The sequence below is a fragment of the Anser cygnoides genome, chromosome 5 (assembly GCF_040182565.1).
Source record: "Anser cygnoides isolate HZ-2024a breed goose chromosome 5, Taihu_goose_T2T_genome, whole genome shotgun sequence".
Taxonomy (NCBI): domain Eukaryota; kingdom Metazoa; phylum Chordata; class Aves; order Anseriformes; family Anatidae; genus Anser; species Anser cygnoides.
This window is the reverse complement of record NC_089877.1, coordinates 5,947,110-5,970,755: the sequence shown is the minus strand read 5'-3', so window position 1 is coordinate 5,970,755 and position 23,646 is coordinate 5,947,110. Positions and strand designations below refer to the sequence as shown.

The 23,646-nt window shown below is 36.6% G+C and overlaps 1 protein-coding gene across 5 annotated transcripts in view; it reads right to left on the bottom strand.

Moving 5' to 3' along the window:
• Nucleotides 1–23,646, bottom strand: part of OTOG (otogelin) — a 107,819-nt gene that overhangs the window by 67,753 nt on the left and 16,420 nt on the right. For all 5 annotated transcript variants that reach the window (XM_066997390.1, XM_066997389.1, XM_066997387.1 and 2 more), the window contains exons 12-23: nucleotides 23,052–23,177; nucleotides 21,944–22,052; nucleotides 21,046–21,092; nucleotides 19,959–20,104; nucleotides 15,117–15,249; nucleotides 13,960–14,137; nucleotides 12,364–12,488; nucleotides 10,701–10,913; nucleotides 9,071–9,236; nucleotides 8,538–8,612; nucleotides 6,205–6,248; nucleotides 4,664–4,817 (exon numbers count right to left, since the gene is read on the bottom strand). In XM_066997390.1, coding sequence (XP_066853491.1) covers nucleotides 4,664–4,817; nucleotides 6,205–6,248; nucleotides 8,538–8,612; nucleotides 9,071–9,236; nucleotides 10,701–10,913; nucleotides 12,364–12,488; nucleotides 13,960–14,137; nucleotides 15,117–15,249; nucleotides 19,959–20,104; nucleotides 21,046–21,092; nucleotides 21,944–22,052; nucleotides 23,052–23,177 — 1,516 coding nt within the window. The remainder of the gene's footprint in view (nucleotides 1–4,663; nucleotides 4,818–6,204; nucleotides 6,249–8,537; nucleotides 8,613–9,070; nucleotides 9,237–10,700; nucleotides 10,914–12,363; nucleotides 12,489–13,959; nucleotides 14,138–15,116; nucleotides 15,250–19,958; nucleotides 20,105–21,045; nucleotides 21,093–21,943; nucleotides 22,053–23,051; nucleotides 23,178–23,646) is intronic.

Genomic DNA, 23,646 nt, shown 5'->3' with positions numbered 1-23,646 from the left:
AAATGCTTTGCACAAGTCCAGGTAGATGATACCAGTGGCTCTTCCCTTATCCACTACTTCTGTAACCCCATCAAAGCCAACAAATATGTCCAGCACAATTTGCCCTTAGTAAAGCCATGTTGGCTGTCACCAATCACTTCTTTGTTTTCCGTGTCCCTTAGCATAGTTTCCAGGGGAACCTGCTCCATCTTGCCAGGCACAGAGGTGAGACTGACTGGCCTATAGTTCCTTGGATCTTCCTTTTTTCCCTTTCTAAAAATGGGGCTTGTGTGTCCCCTTTTGTAGTCAGTGGGAACTTCACTAGACTGACAAAACTTCTCAAATATGATGGATAGTGGCTTAGCAACTTCATCCTCCAGTTGCTTGAGGACCCTCAGGGGTCTCATCAGGTCCCATGGACTTCTGCACCTTCAGATTGCACAGATGCTCTTAAACCTGATCTTCTCCCACAGGGGGCAGTTCTCCCTTCTCCCAGTCCTCACCTTCACCTTCTGTGACTTAAGCGGTGAAGTATGGTTATAGATTATAGTTAAAATAAAGTGAAATTAATCCTGACCAAGATTTCAAAGAAGTTTAAAAATACTGAAAAGTTAGTAGAGACTCCTCTGTTCAGATGAATTGCAGGGCAGTTGGTTTGATTAACATAGGCTATAGAGGGGACAAAACCATGAAAGAACCATGAAAGGGAAAGAATGTGGAAGATCTAATAGGTAAGTAAAACCATGGAGTAGGAACAGAAATAGTAAAAATAATTACTCCGAATTTGGTGCTGTGTGTATTGCTAGCCATTGACAAAACTCTTGGAATGCGTAGTGGAGGGTCTCCTCATCTCCATAGTAAAATTGATTCAGTGAATAATGTTTATGGAAAACATTATTAAATATTTCAGTTCATGGAAATACAGATAGATAACCCTCAGAAATAAACAGTAATGTATATTATTAAACAACTTAGTTGAATCAGTCCAAATAAAAATATATATAATATGTATATTATAAGGTAATCCTTAACATGCAACAAAACCTGTCTTAGGTTTTCAGTCCTTTGTCATTTCTTTATGGCTCCTGGGACAATTCACAGGGAACATCTATAAATCTATGCCAGGGATTCTCAGCATTACAGTATTGAGATTGGTTGGCTCCGGCAGACCCAAGAATTATATGTATCCTTTACTACTGCTGGGTCACACAAGTAGCTTAGAAGCTGCTCAAAAATGTTGCTGAAGTAGGGTTTCATCACCTTTCTTAAATTTCTGTTCCCATCCATCTTCTAGGAACAGCTGCTTGGTAGGGAGAATGAAGAGAGGGTAGAAGAAAAATTATTTTTTGCTGCACTTGGGTCTTGCTTGCTAGACCCTTGCTTTTTGCCAGAGTTTCACAGACCACTATTTAAACAAGCAGTGAAACAGACACAGATAATCATGTATTAACATAGAAGAACACCAGATTTATAATCTATTCAGAGCAAATATACAGAGAGAAAGACTGCATGTACACATAAACAGCATAGGGTGGATCCCTCCCTTTTACATGCAACTGATCAGTCATCTGTTACTGCTTTTGAACAGTAAGTTTTATTTACATTAACAAAAGATGGAAAAAGGTCTACAAAGCATAAGCAGTGAAGATGGCAAGAGAACTGCACACTTCAGAATCCTGATAGATACTTACAATTTGCTTTATTTTAAGCACAAGATGAGACCATGAAACAAAAGTATATGTCCAAAAAGAAGTCAAAATAGTATTGTAAAAAACAAATACAGCTTCCCCAAAGTTGCATTCACCACATGCTACATGGGAGGTGTACCTGAAAGGTAATACCCCTGCTTTGTATGGAAAACTGAGTAGGGACAGAGGAAAAAGAAAAAAAGCAGATCAAATTTCCTTGTAGAGTTTTAGCTGCAAGGCAAGTGTGTTTCAGAAAGAAAATAATTACATATGCAACATGACTGCGGCCTCTTTGATGCTGTGATATTGTTAATAAATCCCAGGACATGTAACCACACAAAACATTTACTTTTTTATGGTCTTTAGAACAGTACCATCAAAAATTCCAGTTAGCCTTTAACTATCAGTTTGAAGAGCTATATACAGTGCATATATAGTACAGTATTTGAAACTGTAGACTTTATAAGGTATAAAACAGCCAAATCCAACTCTTGCTGCAGTCCCAGGTAAAATAATGTCAAGGAGGGAAAGGAGAAAACACAGTTAAGTTTCTTTTTTCATTCACAATGAAAATGACTGTTATCAGCAACACTAAGAGCAGATTATAAACAGATTATAAGAAATAATGAATGAAAAGCTGGTGGTTTCTGAGTTCATTATTGGTCTGACTCAAGGACATGGAAAACTAATAGAAAAGGACAGGCACAAAACAGCATATGTTCAAGCTATGCTTTTTGATATGTATACCAGTATGCAATGATACTACTGTTTTACCCTCTTTGCAGACCAATTAAAGACTCTTGTCTTCATATCAGAAGGATAAGTCATTTGAATCATAGCAACCCAGAAAGAGAAAATGCAACTCCAAGGTTGAACTTACACAAACTGTGTTGTGAACAGAATATTACTTAGTTTTCTGGAATGCAGAAAAATATATATACATATATATATTATTTAAACCAAGAGGTGAAAAATAATGAGAAAACCACAAATTAAATGCTTATTTTAAAATGCACTGTAGCTCTAAAAATGTTAGCAAAGCAGAGTAGAGTAATACTAGAATGTGTCTTTCAGGAGATTTAATGTTCTATCTCAATTGCTTCTAAAACAGAAGAAAACTACATGATCATAATTTTTACACCGTAAGAACAGTAACTCAAAGTAGGAACTATCTTCCATAAATTGAAGTATTTACAGCATAATTACTTGTGTCTGATCTATCCACTACAGATTAAAATGGGGTCATGTGAATGACACTCACAAAGATAACTGCTACTTTACACTATGATATGCTTATTTTGTATTTAATTTCTATTTCATACAAGTTCCACTAGAACATACTCTAAGCACAACAAATGAGTACTGTTGGAAGTATTCTGAAATATTTGAAAGAATATTTCAGACTCCAGACACTTGATAGACTAAAAATAAAAACACTGCCCTCTTGAAGTCTTAACACCAAGTTCAGCAAAAACAGGACCTTTCTCCTTGTGTGGATGTATGTGTTAAGTATTTTTCAGGGTACCATGATACAATAATCACCTCACTACACTTCTGAAAAAAAGTGTAGCTTCCTTTAAATGTTTCTTAACTGCGATATATCCACTTTTCTGCACAATGTTTTTCATTAGTTCACCTAAATCAAATAAAGAATAAAACATGCTAAACTGACCCAACTACTGCTTAAGTCAGGTTAGCTTACTGATAAATGAGTGAGGCTAAACTGATACAAGATCTCAGAAAAGGAACAAAAGCATGAACAAAGGAATGAAACTAATGATTTCAGCTCACGAACTAATGTTAAGATCAAAGAAATTCCATGGCTATTTTTCTCTTGTAAAGTTGACAATGTCAGCTCAGTTTTATATTTAACCAGTAAGAACCAGTTGCCTAGAAAGATAAGCAGAAACAGATACTTGGTCGTTTCTACTTCATCAGTACCAATTGGTATTTCTGGTCCAAATCCTAAGCTTGTGGTATCATTTCCTAGTTCTGCCCTAAGTGCTGAGGATAAGGTCCTACACTCATACACCTACACAGACTTACATTGGCAGAAGTCACAGTAAACTGTAAATACTGTAAATGTCTGCCTCAATTTCAAAATCTTAGCACTGCACCTTTTCACTATGGTACCATACTTTGAGTTGGACTGAATTACAGGTTCCACTTCATGTGAACAGTTTGAAATTTCATGGTTTTGAATGTTAAAATGAAATACAACAGCGTGCATAGTAATTTTTTAGCAGAGCGCAGAAAAATTTACATGTAAATGAGTGTAGGCCCACAGACTTCACCTGAGCTGTTTCAATTCAGTTTGACTGAGAATCTGGCTTTTATTCTTCGTTTTCAGGATGCTCTCAAGTTACCAATGTTAATTTTAGAGTGACAATAGTCAAAACCTTGAAACTATGTTCTTATAAGACTAAATACCATCCAAAACAGGACAAATACATAATTATTACTTTTATCTTTAAAAATCTCTCAACGATAGTGTTTGATTCCAAAAAAAACAAACAAAAAAAACAGCTCATTTACACATTTTCAGCATAAATTCCTGAGACTGATTAAATACCCCTCCAAGGGAGACTACACTGCAAACAATGTCTAGGGATGAAGAAATATGTCTCCCTTAGTGAAATATTCAAAAAACAAGTTAGAGAAACACCTACAAAATATTATGTAAGTTCATATGAATCTGCTGTAGTACAAGGCTTGAATCAAATAGTTTCAAAACCCTTTCTATATTCCTGCTGTGTTGTTTTTATTATTGTGAGGTATTAGATCTTTGACTCCCCCTGTCTTTTAGATTATCATTTCTTACACATTCAATAGCCTGTACCTTTTGTGGTAAGCCTTCACGAACAGAATGCTCACTCCTTGACACCTCAAATTCTCCAAGTAGTAATGTGGCATGTCTTCAGCAGCATTAACTACTCAACCACTACTGAAGTTAGTCATCTATGTTTGTATACTAACATACAACACAAAATACTCACCCTGGTGGGCATACACAACCTGAAACGCACGGAAGCTGTGCTGAGAAAGTTAGGTTTAGCAGTTGATTCTCACAAGTTCTCTCTCTGCTGAGTTCAGCATCAACCTGTGGATTACTACAGTTAATATAAATCTGTCCAACTGGGCAGCTGTGTGCTGCAGGAAAACAAAAAAAAAGACAAACACATTAGTCTTCACACCTGAAATTTTGTATCCAATACAGGTATGAGATAAATTATTTAAACATATAACTTTATTGCGTGATTGCTCTTGCGTTGTGCTTAGCATTACGTGCAACAGGAATATCCAAAGCAGTTGTGGGGCATTAAAGGAGTTTTGATTTGTTGTGGTCTTATTATTAAGATTTCTTAGGGAGAGGGGTTCTCGATAATTGCCAATCAGCGTGACTACCACAATTGCGTGGGGGAAGAAATTTCAACTAATGGCCAAAGACTTGGCAGTTCTGGAACTGAAAACAAATAAAAGCCTTTCTCATTGAAGCATAAGGACCACCATCACCATAGTCTAGACAATAATATGTAACAACATACAAAATATGCTGTAATAGAGAAAGTATTTGTTACATTCTTATGTATGACTTTTTATATATATATATATATATATATTTGTTCAGGGCTTGTAGAGGTAAAGAAAATTTTCTGTGGAAAAATTACTGCCAGCATTCAGTTCCTAAAACCATATTTAAGTTCATATACATTACAAAAAAAAAAGAAAATTGCTCACATTTAACAGGATTTCGGACAGTTTTGCTGCTGCTTGATACCAGCCTTGCTTTCAAGGTAAACATATAACTTCTAAATCAGGGATCCCATCCTGCTAATTACTCATTTGTATATATTGCACAATCTTCTACTGCACTGTGTTGGGTCTGTCTAGGACGGAGTCACCTTTCCCTGCAGCAGCCCACACAGTGCTGTGCTCTGCACTCGTAGCTGGAACAGCACTGGTATCACTCCAGCGTTGTGTCTATTGCTGCATAGTGCTGGCACAGCATCAGGACTCCCTCCAAGCCCCCAACAGCCAGCAGGCTGGGGGTGGGCAAGTGATGGGGAGGGGACATCGCCAGGGCAGCTGACCTAAACCAACCAAAGGGATATTCCATAACACCTGATGTCATACTCAGCAATAAAAAGGGGGGCTCTCGTGGGGGAGTGGGCTGTCCTCCTGAACAACCACTACGCGTTTTGAGGCCCTGCTTCCCAGGACGTGGTTGAACATCACTCACTGATGGGAAGTAGAGAATAACTTTTTTTTTCTTCCTCTCTGTGCTTACGCGCGACCTTATTGTTTCTTTTTCTCCCCATTCCCTTTCCCTTTAATTAAATCATTCTCATCTCAAACCTCAAGCTCTTTGTGTTGTATTTTCTCCCCTTTCCTCTTTGAGGAGGGGGGGAGTGAGAGAGCAGTTGTGGTGGAGCTCGGCTGCCCACCCGAGTAAAACCACCACACAGAGTTTCACAGAGATTAGCAGATATATGTTCAGTACACCTAAAGTAATTTCTCCCTCTAGCTCTTCACTCACCAATTATGTTGTTATCACAATTCATTACTCCATCCCTGCAATGGCTGCAATAAAAATACATGAAGATGTAATGAGAGCCAGAAAGATGTGAAGTATTGTTGTCTTCTGTATAATAATGAAGCGTGCAGTACAAATCAATAAAAAAAGACTACGTTTTCACTGAAACTTAGAACCAAGAAGAAAGTACATATTGCATAAGGATAATTAATTATGTTTCAATCTTTTGCCTTCTGTGCAACATAAGATGCAGGACAAGGCCTAAAAATAGCAACAGTCGCATAGTATAAGTGTTATGATGAGCAGTTAAAATACTAGGATTGACACAAAAATACCTACAGAAATTAATCACTATACTGCTCCCAAACAGATTGGTGCAGTAATAGCAAACCAAGCCCTGTTCATAATGGGATCGTCATAATCTAGAAAGAAAATGCAGCAATTAGTATGAAAAAAAAAAAAAGAACATTTATATAGTTACAGCAAGGTACCCTGTTCTGGGCATATACTCTTACATGAACATTCATGATACTGTTGTAACCATTCAATATTTTTTCTTCACCAGCAGCTTAGAACTCTGCTGGAAAACAAGCTATTAGCTTATGTGAAAATGTTGACAATAACAACAGTTGTACATACCCACAGGTAAAACCCCAGTGCTGAATATAATACAATCACAAGCTATTGAGACTGCAACAAATTTTTTGTACTGAACTGGGCTGATTTTTCTCAAAGCAAAACACAGTAAGAGCATATTGATACTATTGGCTTTTCTCAGCCACTCCTATCACGAATCATTAACAAACCACCCATGTGAAAACGTCTTACAGTATCATTATCTCATTTATAATGAAGTCATTTGAAGAAATTTGCTTCAATTGTTTTAGAGTTCTTGGCTCCCAAGTGGAAACTGAATTGCACTTGTTAATTTTTATACACATCCCAAACTGATCTTGATTCTGTAATATGACAGGAATCTAGTGGAGCAAGTTACTGTGATTTTCTTACCAGAACTAACCAGAACCATCTGTTCATAATCAGAAACCAAAACAACCCCAACAATTCTATGCTAATGAAAATTACAAATAGAAAAAGTTAGTGTATTATGAAGCTTGTAATAACATATCTTTTACATTGCAAAATATTGCACAGATGAGAACAGACAACAAGTTTTCCCTACACGAGATGCTACAGCAAAGAGAATAAGTGAACTACATAAAACTCAAGCCTTCTAATAAGATATTGTATGCAAGGAAGCACTAAATAACATAATATGGTCCACTCCTGTCTGATTATAGCCAAACTAGTTTTTAGTTACACAAAACGGTAGCAAATCTGATAGCAACTACCAGGGAAAAACACAGTAGTAGTGGCTTCAGTTCAGGTCCTATGCTTCACTAGAAGAGGACCTGAGCCAAGCAACTTCAATACTATTCTTCCCCCTCCCCCCCTTTTTTTTTTTTTCCCCAATAGTGAAGATGCCTCCAGTACACCTGCTGCTAGTCAGCTAACAAATCCTGAATTAGATTCTGCGTGTGCTACAGACACTGTTGTTACATTCAGGGTTGTGTGCACACTACAAAGAATTGCAGGTAAAGTGTTCTAGCTCAAGGGCTTGGATGTAACTCAGCCAAAAGACAAAGCAGTACCAAAGGGACCAACAGGGAGGCAACACAAATGCTGGCATGTCAGCATCACAGTCAAAATGTTTTAAAAACAACTGGTTGAAAACAGTCAAACAGAAAGGCTACTCCATAGACAAACAGAAGAGGAAATTACATTTTTAAATTGGAAGTTCCAGAGCAGAGGCACTTGAGAAGAAAAATAAAGATCATAATTGTTTCTAACAAAATCACTGTGTTTGAAAGCTTTCTTCTCAACGAACCTATGTACAACCTGGTTAAAAACATTGCAAGTAAAAGTTATGACTAAATAGAAGATACAGATTTCTTGTTCTATCTTAAGGCCCAGTAGCTGTATGTATCAGTAGATGTATTTTAATAAACATCATGTGAAACAAACTGCCAAATACTAATATAACTCCACTGAAATCAATGCAAAGATAATTTTTGCTTGCAGTCATTTCTTAAAAAAATCCATTTGTGGACAATCGCATGATCAGGGTGCACTCAGACAAATATTCACCACAGCATAATTAATTAGCATAATTAAATCTCAGAAAGTGCTGGAGCTTTCTGTGTCTCTTCATGTTAGCATGGATGTACATAATAGCAGTAGCTTTTCTTTCTACTCTACACTTCAGTATATTGGACTGTAAGCACAGCAACCTGAAAACATAAGTCCTCAAGAAGTTCTGTCTAAAACAGTTATCTTACCATTTGCCCAAAGATGTGATAACGTTATCTCCAGGGGGATAGTCAATACCTTGAAAATAACAAGGACATTCATTTCTGGAGTAGAAGAAAAAAAAAAAAAAACTGTTGTGATTACCTCATAAATTTAAAGTAGAAAATTCCCCTTGACTTAATAATTGCTATTCAAATTGATTTATTTTTTTTTAGCTGCAATAAATTGACCTAGATAACTGCCAATATATACTGCTATATATCTCATGGCATATCAATTAATAACAAAGCAGAACCTCCCCTTATCAATGGACATCTTTGTATTTCTCACATACAGAAAGAGGTAGTATGTAACAATTAGGTTTGGTGGCGTTGGATGAGTTTCAGTATTACAACAGAACAATTTTTGATCAACATAAAGGTTCTATGTAATTCTAAGATCCTGCCAATTTTGCAAATGCACAGCATCTACAGGTTACACATCTATTAACTTTTCACTCTGAATTGTAAATGCAGTGGTGTGAAATAGCGACTATGACTATCAGAATTGCAACTTCACCTACCTCTCTACACATCTTTCAGTCTTGGAATTCAAGTACATTCCAGAGGGACAAGCACAGCCTTCAATACAATCACTGCTGCATGTTTCTGGCACAGACAGTGCTTGGCAGGTTCTGCCACAGGTAGATACACAAGTACTGTACTCCTTTGTATTTTCACATGAAAGAGCTGTCCAAGTGAAACAACGCTCTCAAATTACTGTGCAAGAGACTCAAATACCTCCCAACAGTTTTCTGATAAACATCTCTACTCTTTCATTCCCAATTACATTAAATTCCATTAAAATTGCTATCTTGGCACCATGCTGTGTAAACTAAACAGATGTAAATCCACAGTAATAACAAGTACAATGAAGTCTGTGCAGTTAATCCAGATTTATACTGGGGAAACTGGACAATTCAACGTTTTTGTCTCTGACTCTGAAAATGCGTAGTTCTCATGCACGGGCTTTGGAAAACTCACAACATCTTAAAGGGAACATTACAAGCAATGAATAAAATGGTTGCAGCTGTTGCACAGCACCATCATAAGTTTTCTTATCTATCCTGTAAAGCCCTACTTAAAATAAATTCAAGAGCTTGAAATATTAATAAGAAAACATTTTAAACCCCACAAGCCTGACTTTTTACATATGTTCTTATAAATATTTAATTTTCTTTTGTTTTAAAAAAAAAGTAAATGTTTTGAAACAGATTCATTTAGTAACAGTGGACACAGCCATTCATGCCACAATGAACTCAAGCAAGCTGTTTTTCTTTTTTCTCTTTTTTATTTTTTTTCCTCAGATATATAAACAGATCAGCCAGCTTGGATGAACTTCCCAACATCCTCTTTATCGTGCATTATGACATGGATAATTACACAATGTTATGAAAATTATCAGATGTCAAATTGCTGAACATTCTTTAGAAAAGATTTTCAGCCTTGCTTTTGGAGCCAAGCGTACCAACACATCAGGGGGTTCAGTTAAGGGCTGCTTTATACGTTCCCTAATTTTATAATTTTTAAAAATGCATAACAGCACTACATCTCCTATCAACATCTTTTGCATCACTAAAAAAGTTCATATAAACTGAAAAATAATATTATCTACTCCTCTACTGGTTATTCATTACAAAGCAGATAACAGAAGTCAGCTTTGGCTATCTCCATAGTATCTCTAGTCCTCCATGCATCTTCATTTAAAAATCAGCAATTCTCTGTGTGTATTTTCAGCACTTTATACTCATTTTAGTTTCACAGACAATGAGAAAATAACCTCTTGGAGATGGTCAGAAAGAGTGGAAATTGAAAACAATACAGAGAGAATTGCTATATACACCAACATAGTTTTTCATCTCTGTCAAGGGTTCATTTAAAGAATTAGATAAACCTAACATCTACAAAAAAAAGAACAAATGTATTTACGCAGCTAGTGAATAATAGAAACATGGGTAGGAGAAGACATTTAAAGACATGTTTCTTTGCAAGAAAAAGAGCCTTATCCTACTGTGATAGAATTATCTTATCTTACTGTGATAGAATGACAATCAGAAGATAACATTGAATTAATATCAACTTTGAAATGAGAGAAGTGGATTAATTCTAAAGACTCCAAAAAATAATTAAGAGTACAAGTGAAAGGCAACTCACCACAGTCTGGGACACCTCCTCTGAAATCTATTATAACTCCAAATCTTTGGCAATGATGAGCATAATGGGCCAGAGCAGAGCAAAAACAATTCTGTCCACATTTGCACGTGTCTCTTCTGCACTGCTCAAAATAGGGAATGGGACTCAAATAAGGGTAGCATGGAGCAAAAAGTTCTTTCGTAAGGATGCTACAAGCCTCCGCTGCATAAGAAGCTACACAAATAACAGATTAAACACTTTCAGTGGGGGAGTTTAAAAAGACTTGAAAGAGAAAGTGTTTTCTATGCAATGCAATTGTTATTAGTTATGTTAATATTTATCTAATTAGTTATGTTAATAGTTATCTACTATTGCCATATATATATCGCTACCTTTCATATCAATACAACTATACAACAGGACAGAAAAAGTTAGCTGCTCATAGCTTTGAGTTTGTTCTTGGAATGATTTTAAGCCATTTGGAAAACTTACAATATGCATACAGTGCCTAGGTACAGACTCCTATCTTTAAACTGACTCAATGATGAGGGTTAGGCACAAGATGCCAGATACTAACCACTGTATTTCACAAACACACAGGAGAAGATATTTCTTGTTTCAGTAATTCCCAGTAACTACTTCAAGTATGTCAACATTTTCAAAATAATCTGTTGTTACCCATTGTTTCACATTGGCTAAGGCTGCAACCACTTTCACTTGTTACACCGACTCCAAACACCACTCATCTTAGTATTTCAATTCTGAATGCATTTCATGCTTGTGCAATAGTGGTCAGGATAATCAAAATGATACATTAACGTACCCAGAAAAAGAAAAATTGACACCTTCTACAACAAAAGGGAAATGAATAAACTAGGACCTCAAGATTTCCTTTCCAGAACTTCTGACTTCCTATACTGACCAATGTTTTTTCTGTGCTCATGTCCAAACCATTAAGAATTTTTGATTCTTAGCACTGCACAATGTATAAATACTCAGAAGATTGGATGATTTCCTAGCAGGAAATACGATGATTTCCTATCACAACTGAAGTTACAGGCAAAATTGTAATGATCATTTTACTCCTGTATCTTGTCTAGAAGCGTGTACAGTCCAAGATGACAAGCGGTAGTAATTCTGAGAGGAATATAACTGATGATCTACCAAGTTCATCATTATAAAATAATGTTTTTAATGGCTAGATATGGTTTTCATTGCATCAGCCACTATATCATGTTTCCCCAGTCAAACCCTTTCAGCCGAATGTAAAGGCTGGCAGAGCATATTGTTCTATTACTTTTTCTCCTCCATAGCACACAACTGGAGCGTTTCATTTTCTCAGTATTTTAAAAATGAGTACTGTAATACTTTTGAGTCTCCATCCTAACTAGCAGCATCACCAATACTAGACATACTACCAACCTTTAATGTCTAGCTTTGCACACTGCAACTGCAAACTAGAAATAAACAGGGTATTTCAAGTGCTTATGCAAGTAGCAGAACATACTTAAGCAATGCACTACATAATTTGTTAGGGGATTGAGGCAAATAAATATTACTCCATTTTTCAGCAGGGAGGACTGGTGGTTACTTTTCCTGATCGAAAAAGGAAACCCAGCACAGATGTAATAAGTAGAAATGCATTTGTCAACAATATTAACAATATTTGACCATCACTGCCCACCTGCCTGTAGATGAATATCACATGGATCCATTTGTGAGCTATCGTGCACAAGCATGCATGCTGATGAAGTTTTCCATGCGTTTCCAAACAGCTGTGGAGTGCTTTCAGTTACTCCAACTGGAGATCTTTTACAAAATAGAAGTCAGTCACAAAAGATACAGTGAATTTACAGAATAGTCTCATTTCTACTGCCTTCCTCACCAGAGCTGATTGAAGCTCCCCTTCCATTGCACTTTTCCCGAAAGCACCGTCAGCTAATGTTTCAGGGCTCCTCTCTCTCTTTCCAGGCAAAGGCCCAGAAAAGAAAGAGAAGATGCGCTTCAGAACCATTAGATATTCTGTACGAAAGGATGGATCAAAACAGAGCTAGTTCCATTTTCACAAGAGAGCAAAATGGAACACTGTTGTCCTCAAAGTCTGCACTCTCTTATTCATAATTCTGCCTCTTAAGTGATACCTGATCTATTCTGATCTCTCCTCTACGTACAAATTCCTGTCTGTTCCTGGTAGGTGACTTCCCAGGTTCTCTACTCCCTGCAAGAAAGAGGAGGGGGCAGAAATCCAAGAGTCCAGAGATATAACTACAAAAGCAATTAGATACCGTTAGGCCTGGGTAAGCAGAGGTGCAGCGGAAACTGAACACAGAGACTTTGATCGAAATAACTAAAAGACGGTAATATTCTGTACAGAGAATGATCAAAACTATGCACTTAAATATGGTGTATCACACACTACATAAAAGATTCTATTAGACATACAACCAGTAATACTATTGGTGGATGTGTTGCACAAAACACCACTGTCTATGGAAAGTCTTTTTAACTTTAAGAAATTGTTAATATATATATATTTTAATGTGTGGAACTATTATGGGAAGTTTTGCCATTTTTCTATCAGTTCTGACAAATTCCAACTTTGAGACACTATCTCTCCTGCTCTCCTGCTTTTTTTTTTTTCCCCCGTTGTTAACAAAGTATTCTGTCATGCTCTAAATTCACATTCTCCTTCTCCCCCTTCCATTAGGCTGCTTCATCCTCTGGAGGCCAATTTATTTAGTATCTGCAGGACATGTGCTGCTAGGAAGCTGAGCATAAACTCTAAGATTGATTGTGATGCTCAGGCAGCTCTGACCATCTTTCAATGCATTACAAGTGAAGCTCAGGCAACAGCCAATTCCTGTTGATGGCCTGCAGGCACGGAACAATGGAGGCTCTGTTGGAGAGAGCAGATTAGAGCTTGTAGCAGAGAATTGGAGCTGGACAGAGACAGAGGCTTTCACGGAGGGGGGATAAAGTTCCTTATATAAACCAGTCCATCTTTCGGACAAAAACAATCAGATAAACTAGTCCTCAGTAACGGTATATATTTCACTGTATTTTTATATTCAAATACTCTAAATAAAACATGTTTTGAAATTGTTTGAAGGTACACATTTTCTTTTAGCGAACCATAATCTACTATCTAACCCACTAACACCAAACTTCAAAATAAGGTATTTTTGTTATCCCCCTATTCAGCTTCAGCGTATATTTGATCTACCACTCTAACTGCAAATATTCATGTATTGGCAAATAAAAATCTTGGAATTATTCATACAAAAAGTCATCTTCCATATTTCCATTGAAGGTTCCACAAAGGCCAACAGTATCATCCTTCCACCGTCCATCAGCTTGAAGATAAAGCCTCAGTCCTTCTCTGTCATACAGTATCTGTAATCCAATGTTTGTCTTTACTTGAAGAAATATAGAGGAGAGTTTCCGTATTTCAAATAAATCTAGTGAATAAGAACAGAGATTGTTGAAGGGCAAAGGAAACCTGTCTGTAGTTTGCATTTTCTTTCTTGTCACATCATTTTTTTTTTAATGTCATTCTTATATACGGCACATTTTGTCCTATTCTGGCCCCATTCTCCCCAGATTGTTCATTTATCCCAAAAGGTTATATGGGATTCAGACTTTAAAAGAGAAAACAAGAAACTAATGATAGTAAAACTCTTTGACAAAGCCAAGATACTCCAAAGGTTAACTAAAAGTAAATTAATTTAAACATGCAAACACTGCAGATAATATTCTCATTCACTTTTTAGACAGCCTACTGCTAGCAGCAGCAATTTTCTTCCTGGATTAAATCCCTTTTGGGGAATTCTCGAGGAGCCAAGTCTCAAATGACATCAAATAAACTAGTGATTTGCATATATCACACTCACTAAAGCTAACATTGATCCTCACAGAACACAGTCCCATATTCATATGTAGAATACTTGATATAATCTTCCAGAGGGAGAAATTTAAAAACTCAATGAAGGAAAAAAATAAAAAAGTTCTTTTCTGAACATCTGCAGATTACATGCAAAGGGTAAGAGAGGGCTCCTTCCACTTATATTCACTCGAGTTGTTTACAAAAAAGGGAAGAGAAATTAGTCAGGAATCAGAGAAGATTTCCCCTCAGAAAAGAATTAACCAGTCTTATAAATGTGAAGGATGGCATTTGGGCTCATTAGAAACACAAAATATTCAATCTTAACATAAGAGACACTAGCTCAGTATATGCACAACAATTAACATCAAAGCACCAAGTACCTCAGCGGATAATTTGGGAAACATTTGGTCAAAGATTAACAATGTTAATATTAACAATATATCACTTAGCTTTAGTATGTTAGCAATACCGATGACGTCACAACATATACATATGGCATTAAAATACCACTTCAGTGCTTGATAGGCATTATATTCTCATACGTTATTCCTTACCATCTGCATAAGGCAGGTTAATTTTGTACTGGTCATATACCAAAACATCTCCTGAATGAGTCAGAGTAACTTGCCTCTTGGGGTCCTGTTTAAGAATAATGCTGATTGATTGGATACATGATCCATCCTGGTTCTACAAAATAAGGTAATTAAAATATATTTGATTTTAAGTAGGATGCATATTAATAAGAGTGCATGTAAAGTTATTAGGGAGAAATTAAAACTTATAAGCTTTATGTTGGTTCTTAGCAAATTGCACTTGTAAAACATACAGCTTTGCAGCTAAGATAGAGAAATTTGTTTGTTTAATTATTTCAAAGTATATTTAAATACAACTCTACTATGTTATGCTAACACAGCTCAAGCGGGATTGGGAGAGAGATTTAAACAACTCTTCCATAGCTTAGTACAAATACACCTGCAATTCATGAGACCCACTGAAACAAACTGAAACTCACTGAGGGTGAGTTCCTACTCACAAACAAGGCTGCATTATCCACATGGCAGTGCACAGAAGTGTGAATTTGTACTTCTCCTTAATTTAAAGGATGTTCTGATATGCACAGATTCTTTTAAAGCACATTTAAGGTGTACTTTTTTTTTTTTTAAAGGCAAACAGTAATGGAAGACAGAAGCATCTTATAAATCATTATTTAAAAACAGCATTCAAGTTAATTATTTCTAGGGAAGAGTTGTGGAGTATGCTCATAAGTTCCCTGGATGAATACTGAATTAAAGAAAGGCAGCATCATAACACAGTGTCCAGCTGGCCTGACTTGCTTGTTTTTATTACCTTTGCTTATTCCTACCACCAAATCAATTCTCTCAGTCAGTCAAAAACATCATTTAGGAAAACCATGAGAAGGAATACTGTATTTCAGTCAGCATGAAACATTCAAAAAAAAGAATCCTAGATCAACCTCATATACCTTACCTACGCTCATCTTCTTCATTGGCACTCAATTGTCAGCATTACCAAAACCAGCTAGTCAACTGAAACCCTAAAAGCAAAGTATTGGGACTTATATCCTAAGGTCTCAAAACAGAAGGAAGCTAAATGGCCTACACAGGAAAGTTTCACAAGAGCTTAAAGATCAAGAATCAAATTCAAGTTAAGCATTTTCATCAAAACTGAAGTCAACTACGGTACGTGTTCTGTCTGAAAATAGATTTATTTCCATTCACAATTTTAGTGCGTTATTTTCACATTTCTAAGGAACTTTGGTACCTATGATGGCATACAGACAGATTTTTTTTATTTATTTATAAACCTTCAGCTATTTGTTTTAACTTCAAGAATAAGTGTACTTTGACCTAAAACCACTGAAATTATTTTTGGAGGTGGATAATTCCCAGGACGAAAGCAAGACATGAAAGTCTAATACACCCAACAATTTCTAAACTTTAGCAGAGAGAAACATCCAAATAAACAGACAGAATTGCCTATGAGACGGCCCACGAAAAATCCTAAAGCAAGTCCTGAAACTGGCTGGTACCTAAATGAAATCTCAAGCTACTTAGTATTCCTGCACGTTTCATGTTACAGGAGTGATCTTCAAGTAGACGCCACACAGGTGGGAAGCAGCACAAGTCTGAGGCCTATTGAGTACTGAATGTTTCCAATGTATCACAACAACAAATACACCTGTACTAAATAACATGGCAACTAGCCAGAGAGATGATTAGCACCAGTCCATTCCTATCAGAGTTTCTAGGTCAGGACTTCCACCTTTCAGAATAATTATCTGTACTTGGGCTTTTAGTACCTCTAGGAAAAGAATGCTTATTAATCACAGAAGACCATCAGAAGTTTTTTATTAGAATGAATTTAATCACTCATCAATTTTATGAGAAAAATGTTCTGTCACAGAGGATCAGGCACAGAAGTAGACTGAGAGATGTCTTGATGTCACCTCAGCATGCTGTAATTTACCTTGCTACATCCTGAAAGACATCAGAATCATTGTCCACCCTTACTTTCTCTTTGCTCCAGGAACAAACTAAGTTTCTGCTAGTCCTGTTATATTCTTACCTCTTTGTTCTGGATTCAAAGGCGTCAGCTTATTTGCATTGGCTTAGTCGTTTTGGGGTAGACAAAGTCTGCCTGTTCCCACAAAGCAAAGGGGACAGCACTCAGCTGCTGTTTTGTCTGTTCCAGCTGGCATCACAAGGCCTTGTACCCATTCAAAAGGTATTCAAGAACAGTGACAAAACAAGGCCCCATCACTTTTGGCATGCTATTAGCTCATTTTACTGTAATCTTGATAATCTATCTTTAATGTCTCATAATGTCTTGTGTATCAAAACACACGCAGACACACGTGAAATCACTCAAAGAGTGACCTAGGTCTTTATGCTGGAAATTGTTCATTGGTTAGTTTCCAGTCCTGAACTACATTCCAGAAACATCCAGCAGAGCTGCAGGAGGTTGTGCTTCTCAGTCGCACTGCCTGCCATGAAGATGCAACTGTTGATGAAATAGTAAGATGCTGAGCATCTTCAGTACTGAAAAAGGCACTGAGCAAGACTTCCTTAAAAAATCCCTGCCTTTGGACAGTCAAGATAGCAACAAAACTATATTGTGATTAGCACCATTAACAGCACAAACTGAGATAAAGGTTTTCATTTCAAAGATTTACATTCCCACTGACTTGCACTGAGACTTGCATGACATAGGGCAAATCTTGTCCCACTTGAAAACAATCACTACAGCTGCCAGGGTCTCTGAACAATACTAGGTGACTCAGAGATGCTGAATGAGAACAGAGATCATCTGTCAGTCCTTCAAGTACCGGGGCACAAAATTACACGCACTGGAGAGTGAAGAATAAAAATCATTCAAAAACTCCATGTCTCTAAATACTAATGCAACAATGGTCTTTCATCAACAGTTATAATTATAGAATGAAACTTAAAAATATTGAATTCTAAGAATACAAAGCTATTTCATTGGCTCAGCCAACTCTCCTAGACTAATGGCAAAGACAACATCTGCACTGTGAAGCCATGCTCTGGCATCTTATCTTGTTGCAGTTTATTTAATTTCTGTGCATATCATTCAGCTGCAGTGACTATAAATTCATAATTTTGCCTACCTTTTAAGAAGCTGAAAATAAAACATACCAGCTCCTACCCACAAACCAGAGCCAAGAGAACAACTCTCCATAGGTTATACATTGCTGCACGCTATCGACAAAAGCTTTATTATTCCTTCACACTGAAACTGAAGGAGATATTCCACCTGACAATTATTCTGTGTTCCAATGAACTGCTCCTTTCACAGCAGTGCCCCTGCCAACTTTCAGCAGGTGTTTCCACAGGAACGGACATTTCTCTCACTAGACTTAAAAAAAAAAAGGCACAACAACAACAAAAAAATATCTTCAGAAGACTTTCTCATCACACAGACTACAAAGCCAGTGAGGTTGTCACCTGAAACTCAGATAAAGTTAAGCTGTGCTGATCACTTGACCAATTCTCCTTCCAAAAAGTGCTTAAACAAAATTTCACATCGTTTTCAAATCACTTGTTGCCTGATGACTGTTTATGTCATCAGCTCTAAGGCACTAGATGACTGGGTTCTTTGTGATTCAAAGAGCTAAAAATCTCCTCAGCTATTTTCTTTCTGGGTTTTTAATCTTCTTGAATGAGATGGGACTGATAACTTAAAAGAATTTTAAAAGCATACAAATCTCAAACCACCAAGAAATATGAGGTTCTACATTACAAGTCTTTTAGCTTCCCATTTCAATTCATTCATTTTTATAAATGGGAAAAACACATGGGATGGTGCCTAGGGAACTGTGAAGCAGCTCCTCTGCCAAGTGGTTCCAGCTATCTGATAGTTAGACACTCGAACTGCTGCACTGAAGCCCCACACTCCTGCATTACAGTACACACAAAACTTACTACCCTCTCAACACTTTCACATTGATAACTGAATTAGCAGTATTTAACCCTGGAACAAACCACATAAGCCTCTGATCACCCACCTGGCTGTAACATTCAGAATGCTTCAATCAAAGCTCTGTAAGAGTCTGTGCTTACTACAGATTGACCAGGATAACTTTGTTAAAGGATAGGGGAAATATGAAGCCCAACATGTAACAAAAGCCAAAAGAAGTTTATTTTTTTCCACCTGCAAGCCACCTGAACACTTTGACAAAGTCCGTCAGTCAGGACAAAGAACATGCATGCAAGAGCTATTACGAGACACTTTGTGTCAGGAGTGCTGCATAAAGCCAACTAATCTGATTGTCACTTTCCTCAACAGAAGCATCACCACAACTAAGCCAAAAGGAAAATTCCTGTCTGTTTTGGATAGGTATAAGTAGTTTCTAACAGAAAAGTGAGTGAGGCCTACAACACATATCTTGCATGTTGTCATAACAGACATTTGCTTCAGACCTCTGCTGTCCATTGACAGACTTAAATGTCAGGCTAAAGGTAAGGCTGTGGGCATCTGCAAGAAGTCAGTTGCCTTATCTTTCATTTGAAAAAGAAATTGCTTAGAGTGTTGTTGCTTTGTTTTTATTTTAAGGATCCTGTTTTGCTGGTTTTCAGCCATGTAAGTAGAGGACACAACCTCAATATACAACAAACATTCACAAGCTTCAAGGACTTTGCAAAGTTTGGAGAATTCTAAGCTGACAGAACTTAAGCTGCTGATGTTTATTCTTTGTTTCACTGCTCTTCTATTTGTGTTTCCTTCAGGCTATGATATATAACGTGGTTGTCTCTGAGCCTTCTTTTCTCCAGGCTAGACAACTCACGTATCATCAGCCTCTGCTTATCAGACATGCCTTCAGGATACAAACATAACAAGAAGGTTCTAAGCCTTACCTGTCCACAAGGAGCATTTTGCAAGGATATGGTAAACTCTCCAGACGTACGGCTTTTTGCTAGAATATATTGGCAGGTAGCTTGGAAAGTGTATTTGCGCCCATCAAAGGTCATGAAATGAATGTCTCCTGAAACTGAACATTCAGCTGGAAAATATAACAAATAATGGATTTAAATATGTAGAAAAGATATTATGCATTCTCAAGAGATATTGCTGTAGAGTTCATACACTGATACATACTATAATTTTTTAAAATGTGCTTGCACTATAACTACGTACTAGGAAAATGGTTAGGAACTGTACCCCATCTTTGCTTTTGTCAAGTTCTTATGTGACACCAGGCCAAGATATCAAAGCAATTCTCCCCCTTCTATAAGGCAATAATACATATTGCCTTACTTTCTGGGTGCTCCTTACTTTCTGGGTGTGATGTGTGGCTCTAAAAATGGATTCATGGAAACATCAAGCACTCTCTCAGTTTAGTAACAACTCTGAGACCAGTGCTTAAATCTATCCACAGCTATAAGAACAATGAAGCCATGGGTTCCTCTAACTTGCAAAATCCTTTAGACTAATTTCTGTAGTTTAGTTTACTGCTGGTGAAGTGGGAATTACACCCCCCCATTCCACAGGCAAATTGAGAAAGTAATTAACTGACATTTGTGTAATACCTAGATATGACATTGCTAGCCAGCAATACTGTGAGGAAAAACCAAACAACAAAAAGCAATCTTGCACTTAAAAACTCTTGCACGAAACATATCAGTAAGTCTGTCAAGTGAAGACTGCAGAGGAAACTTTAGATGAATGCCAGGAACAATCAGATAGTGCCATCTATCAGAGACGTTACAGCAACCCAGGGGAGACAAATTACTGAGCTAAATCAAAAAGGCAGATATGCCTGCTATTCAGTTCACTTTAATACTTACTCTACTTTGTGGGTAAATGTGTTTATATAGAGATGCAAACAAAAACATTAATTATACAGTGAAAATATAGTTTTAAAATGTTAATATTAACAGCAATATCTTACCCCAATAAAGATTCATAGATATTTAAAAAGTATCTGAGACTTTTTCCACATACCTGGACATGTAAGATTTGTACAAATCCATTTTCCTCCAGTGCAAGTGCTGAAATAAAAACAAAAAGGTTTCTTATTTAGATTTTAATTTGAAACATATTTGGCTGTTCCTCAGTTGTTTTTCCTGGACCTACTCCATGAAGTGAGCACTAGATGTCTAGAGTCTGACAAAATGGCACAGCAGAGCTATCACATTCAGTAGAATATCTAGCAGCTGTGGCAAGAGCTTGTCATGAAGATATATCGAATGAACTCTCACCCACGCATCCAACACTTCTCTTTTTAGCTCCTTGATAACAATTGTAAAATCTTAAGGATTCTTAATACTAGGAAGAATAAATGCATGCCATTTGAATCTTATTACTTAAAAAAAAAAACTGTTGAAGAAGGGGTTGCATGTCTGCAAATGCATCCATTTTCTCCAATTAAGTTGATTCAATAAAAGACATTATCTCTTCCTACAAACCTTTCTGACTGAAGTATAAAATTAACTTAAAAATTCCCAGAACAGCGACTTCATGTCAAAGATATTAGGCTCTCATGTCCAAGTGAAACAACAAAAGAGGACAGAAACAGAAGTCAAATAAATTCTCCTGTTATTAAGGTTTTGAATTCCATATTCCTTTTAGTCTGGGGAAGAGTTCAAGATGAAAAGAGTACTAAACATTTCAGTATTCTCTGTAATATGCATGATTTTATCTTCTTCCCCATTAACAGCTCTATAGTTTCTTTAAATTTCTCTTAGTAACAACGTGTCTATAGAACAATAGTTTTTGTATGTAGAAACTGTAACGACTTGTCAACTTCATTCAATTTTAAGTGAAATAGGCCTTAAATGACTTCTCTCTCTTGTGAATATGAAAGGATTAAGTCCACAGCATTAAAAGAAAAATTACTAACCAGTTATTACATTCCTCATAAACCACAGAGCCTATGTCAAAAAAACTTCCATGGTAGTCACAAGGACAGTCCATAGGCTTGACACACAATTCATTTTCATAAATTAAGCCTACAAGAAATAAAATATCAAGAAAAAATTAAAAATATGTCAGCTCTGTGTAAAGAGAACTAACAAGCATACCAAAGAACACCACAAATGGACACATACAATAATAAAAGTATAGGGTATTTGGAAGTAATTTTAGTAGAAAAAATACACATGTCGATTTTATTACATAAATATTACATGACCAAGTTCCTAAATTGCTTGAGATACAGTGAGTGAATAATAGCATGAATCATTAGTGTTTAATATAGTGGGAATAAAAACCTGCTGTTTTATTTGGGTACCCTTTGCTTCTTTTTTGACACCTTTACAATTCTTTGTCTGTATGTTTTAAGGTATTGTTTGTCCTTATTATACTGTAGTAGTTTTTTCATTTTCTTTGTTTTATTTTTCAATGATTCCGTAATTTAAGAACCAGAAGCTAAAAGAGATTACTATCCCATACAAGATGAAATGTATGACAATGATAACCATACTTTTAAGTTGTGAGGGTATATATAAGAGGCAGGACTTGAAGATCCATGGCATATCATTTTCTCTAGAATGAACAGATAGGATTACGTACCCAAGGGAAGCCAATAACAAAAGGAAAATGAGACAAAAATGTTCATATGCACTTGATCTTGCAGACATTCTTCATGGAAAAAAAAAACAAACAAAAACAAACAAAAAAAAAACAGCAACTGTGGGAATCAAGAGGCTGACTCTCTCTTCTGTAAAACTAACAACAGAGCATAACAAGTTTTTCACTGCACTGCAGAGCTCTACAGCTAGAATACAGATCTGTGCTGAAACCTATTCCTACTTGTTAGATTGAGGAAAAGGCTCTTGTCACTGAGGAAAACACGGTCATTCATCCACACCCTGTTTGCACTGTATTTATACAGAGTTCCTGTTAATGCCTTAATCTCGCCAGGCCATGTAGATATGTAAACCTGAGGGAAAATGATCAGAAAGTTAAATGGAATCAAATAATACATATTTGAGAATCAAAACCGTTACCATCTGGACAATAGCATCCATCAATGCAGGGAAGCTCACTGCCAACACACTGTGATTGTTGGTGACATGAAACAGGGCAACAGCTGATGCATTCATTGTAAGTCAAGGGTTCAAGACAGGTAATCACTACAAAACAGAAAAAGATAGAGAAGTGAAGAGCTCTTGGGCTGCTGCCCACGGTCATAAATAGATTGCACATGTTGATTTTAGATATTTACTCTTTGGTAACTCAATTGAGTATCCTTTTTCTCTAATGATGAAACAATGGCTTTCATAACACGCACAGGATAGATGTATATTCATAGTCTGTCCAGTGCAAGTGCATCAAGAAGTAAAACTACACAATGGGAGATGTGGGGAAACTTTCTCACAGCAAAACCATTTAAATTCTGAGACCAGCATAAGAAATCATAGAATATCCATTAACCAACATTTTTGGAAACATGCAGAAAATATTCCTGTCACGAATGACAAATCAGTTTTGTTTCTGTCTCCAGACTGGTGGACAAAGTAGGTTCTCTCCTTCAAAATTACCTTCTGTGACTTCTAAGATGAGGACTTTTTCAACTGTAATTCAAATAGATATTTGAACACC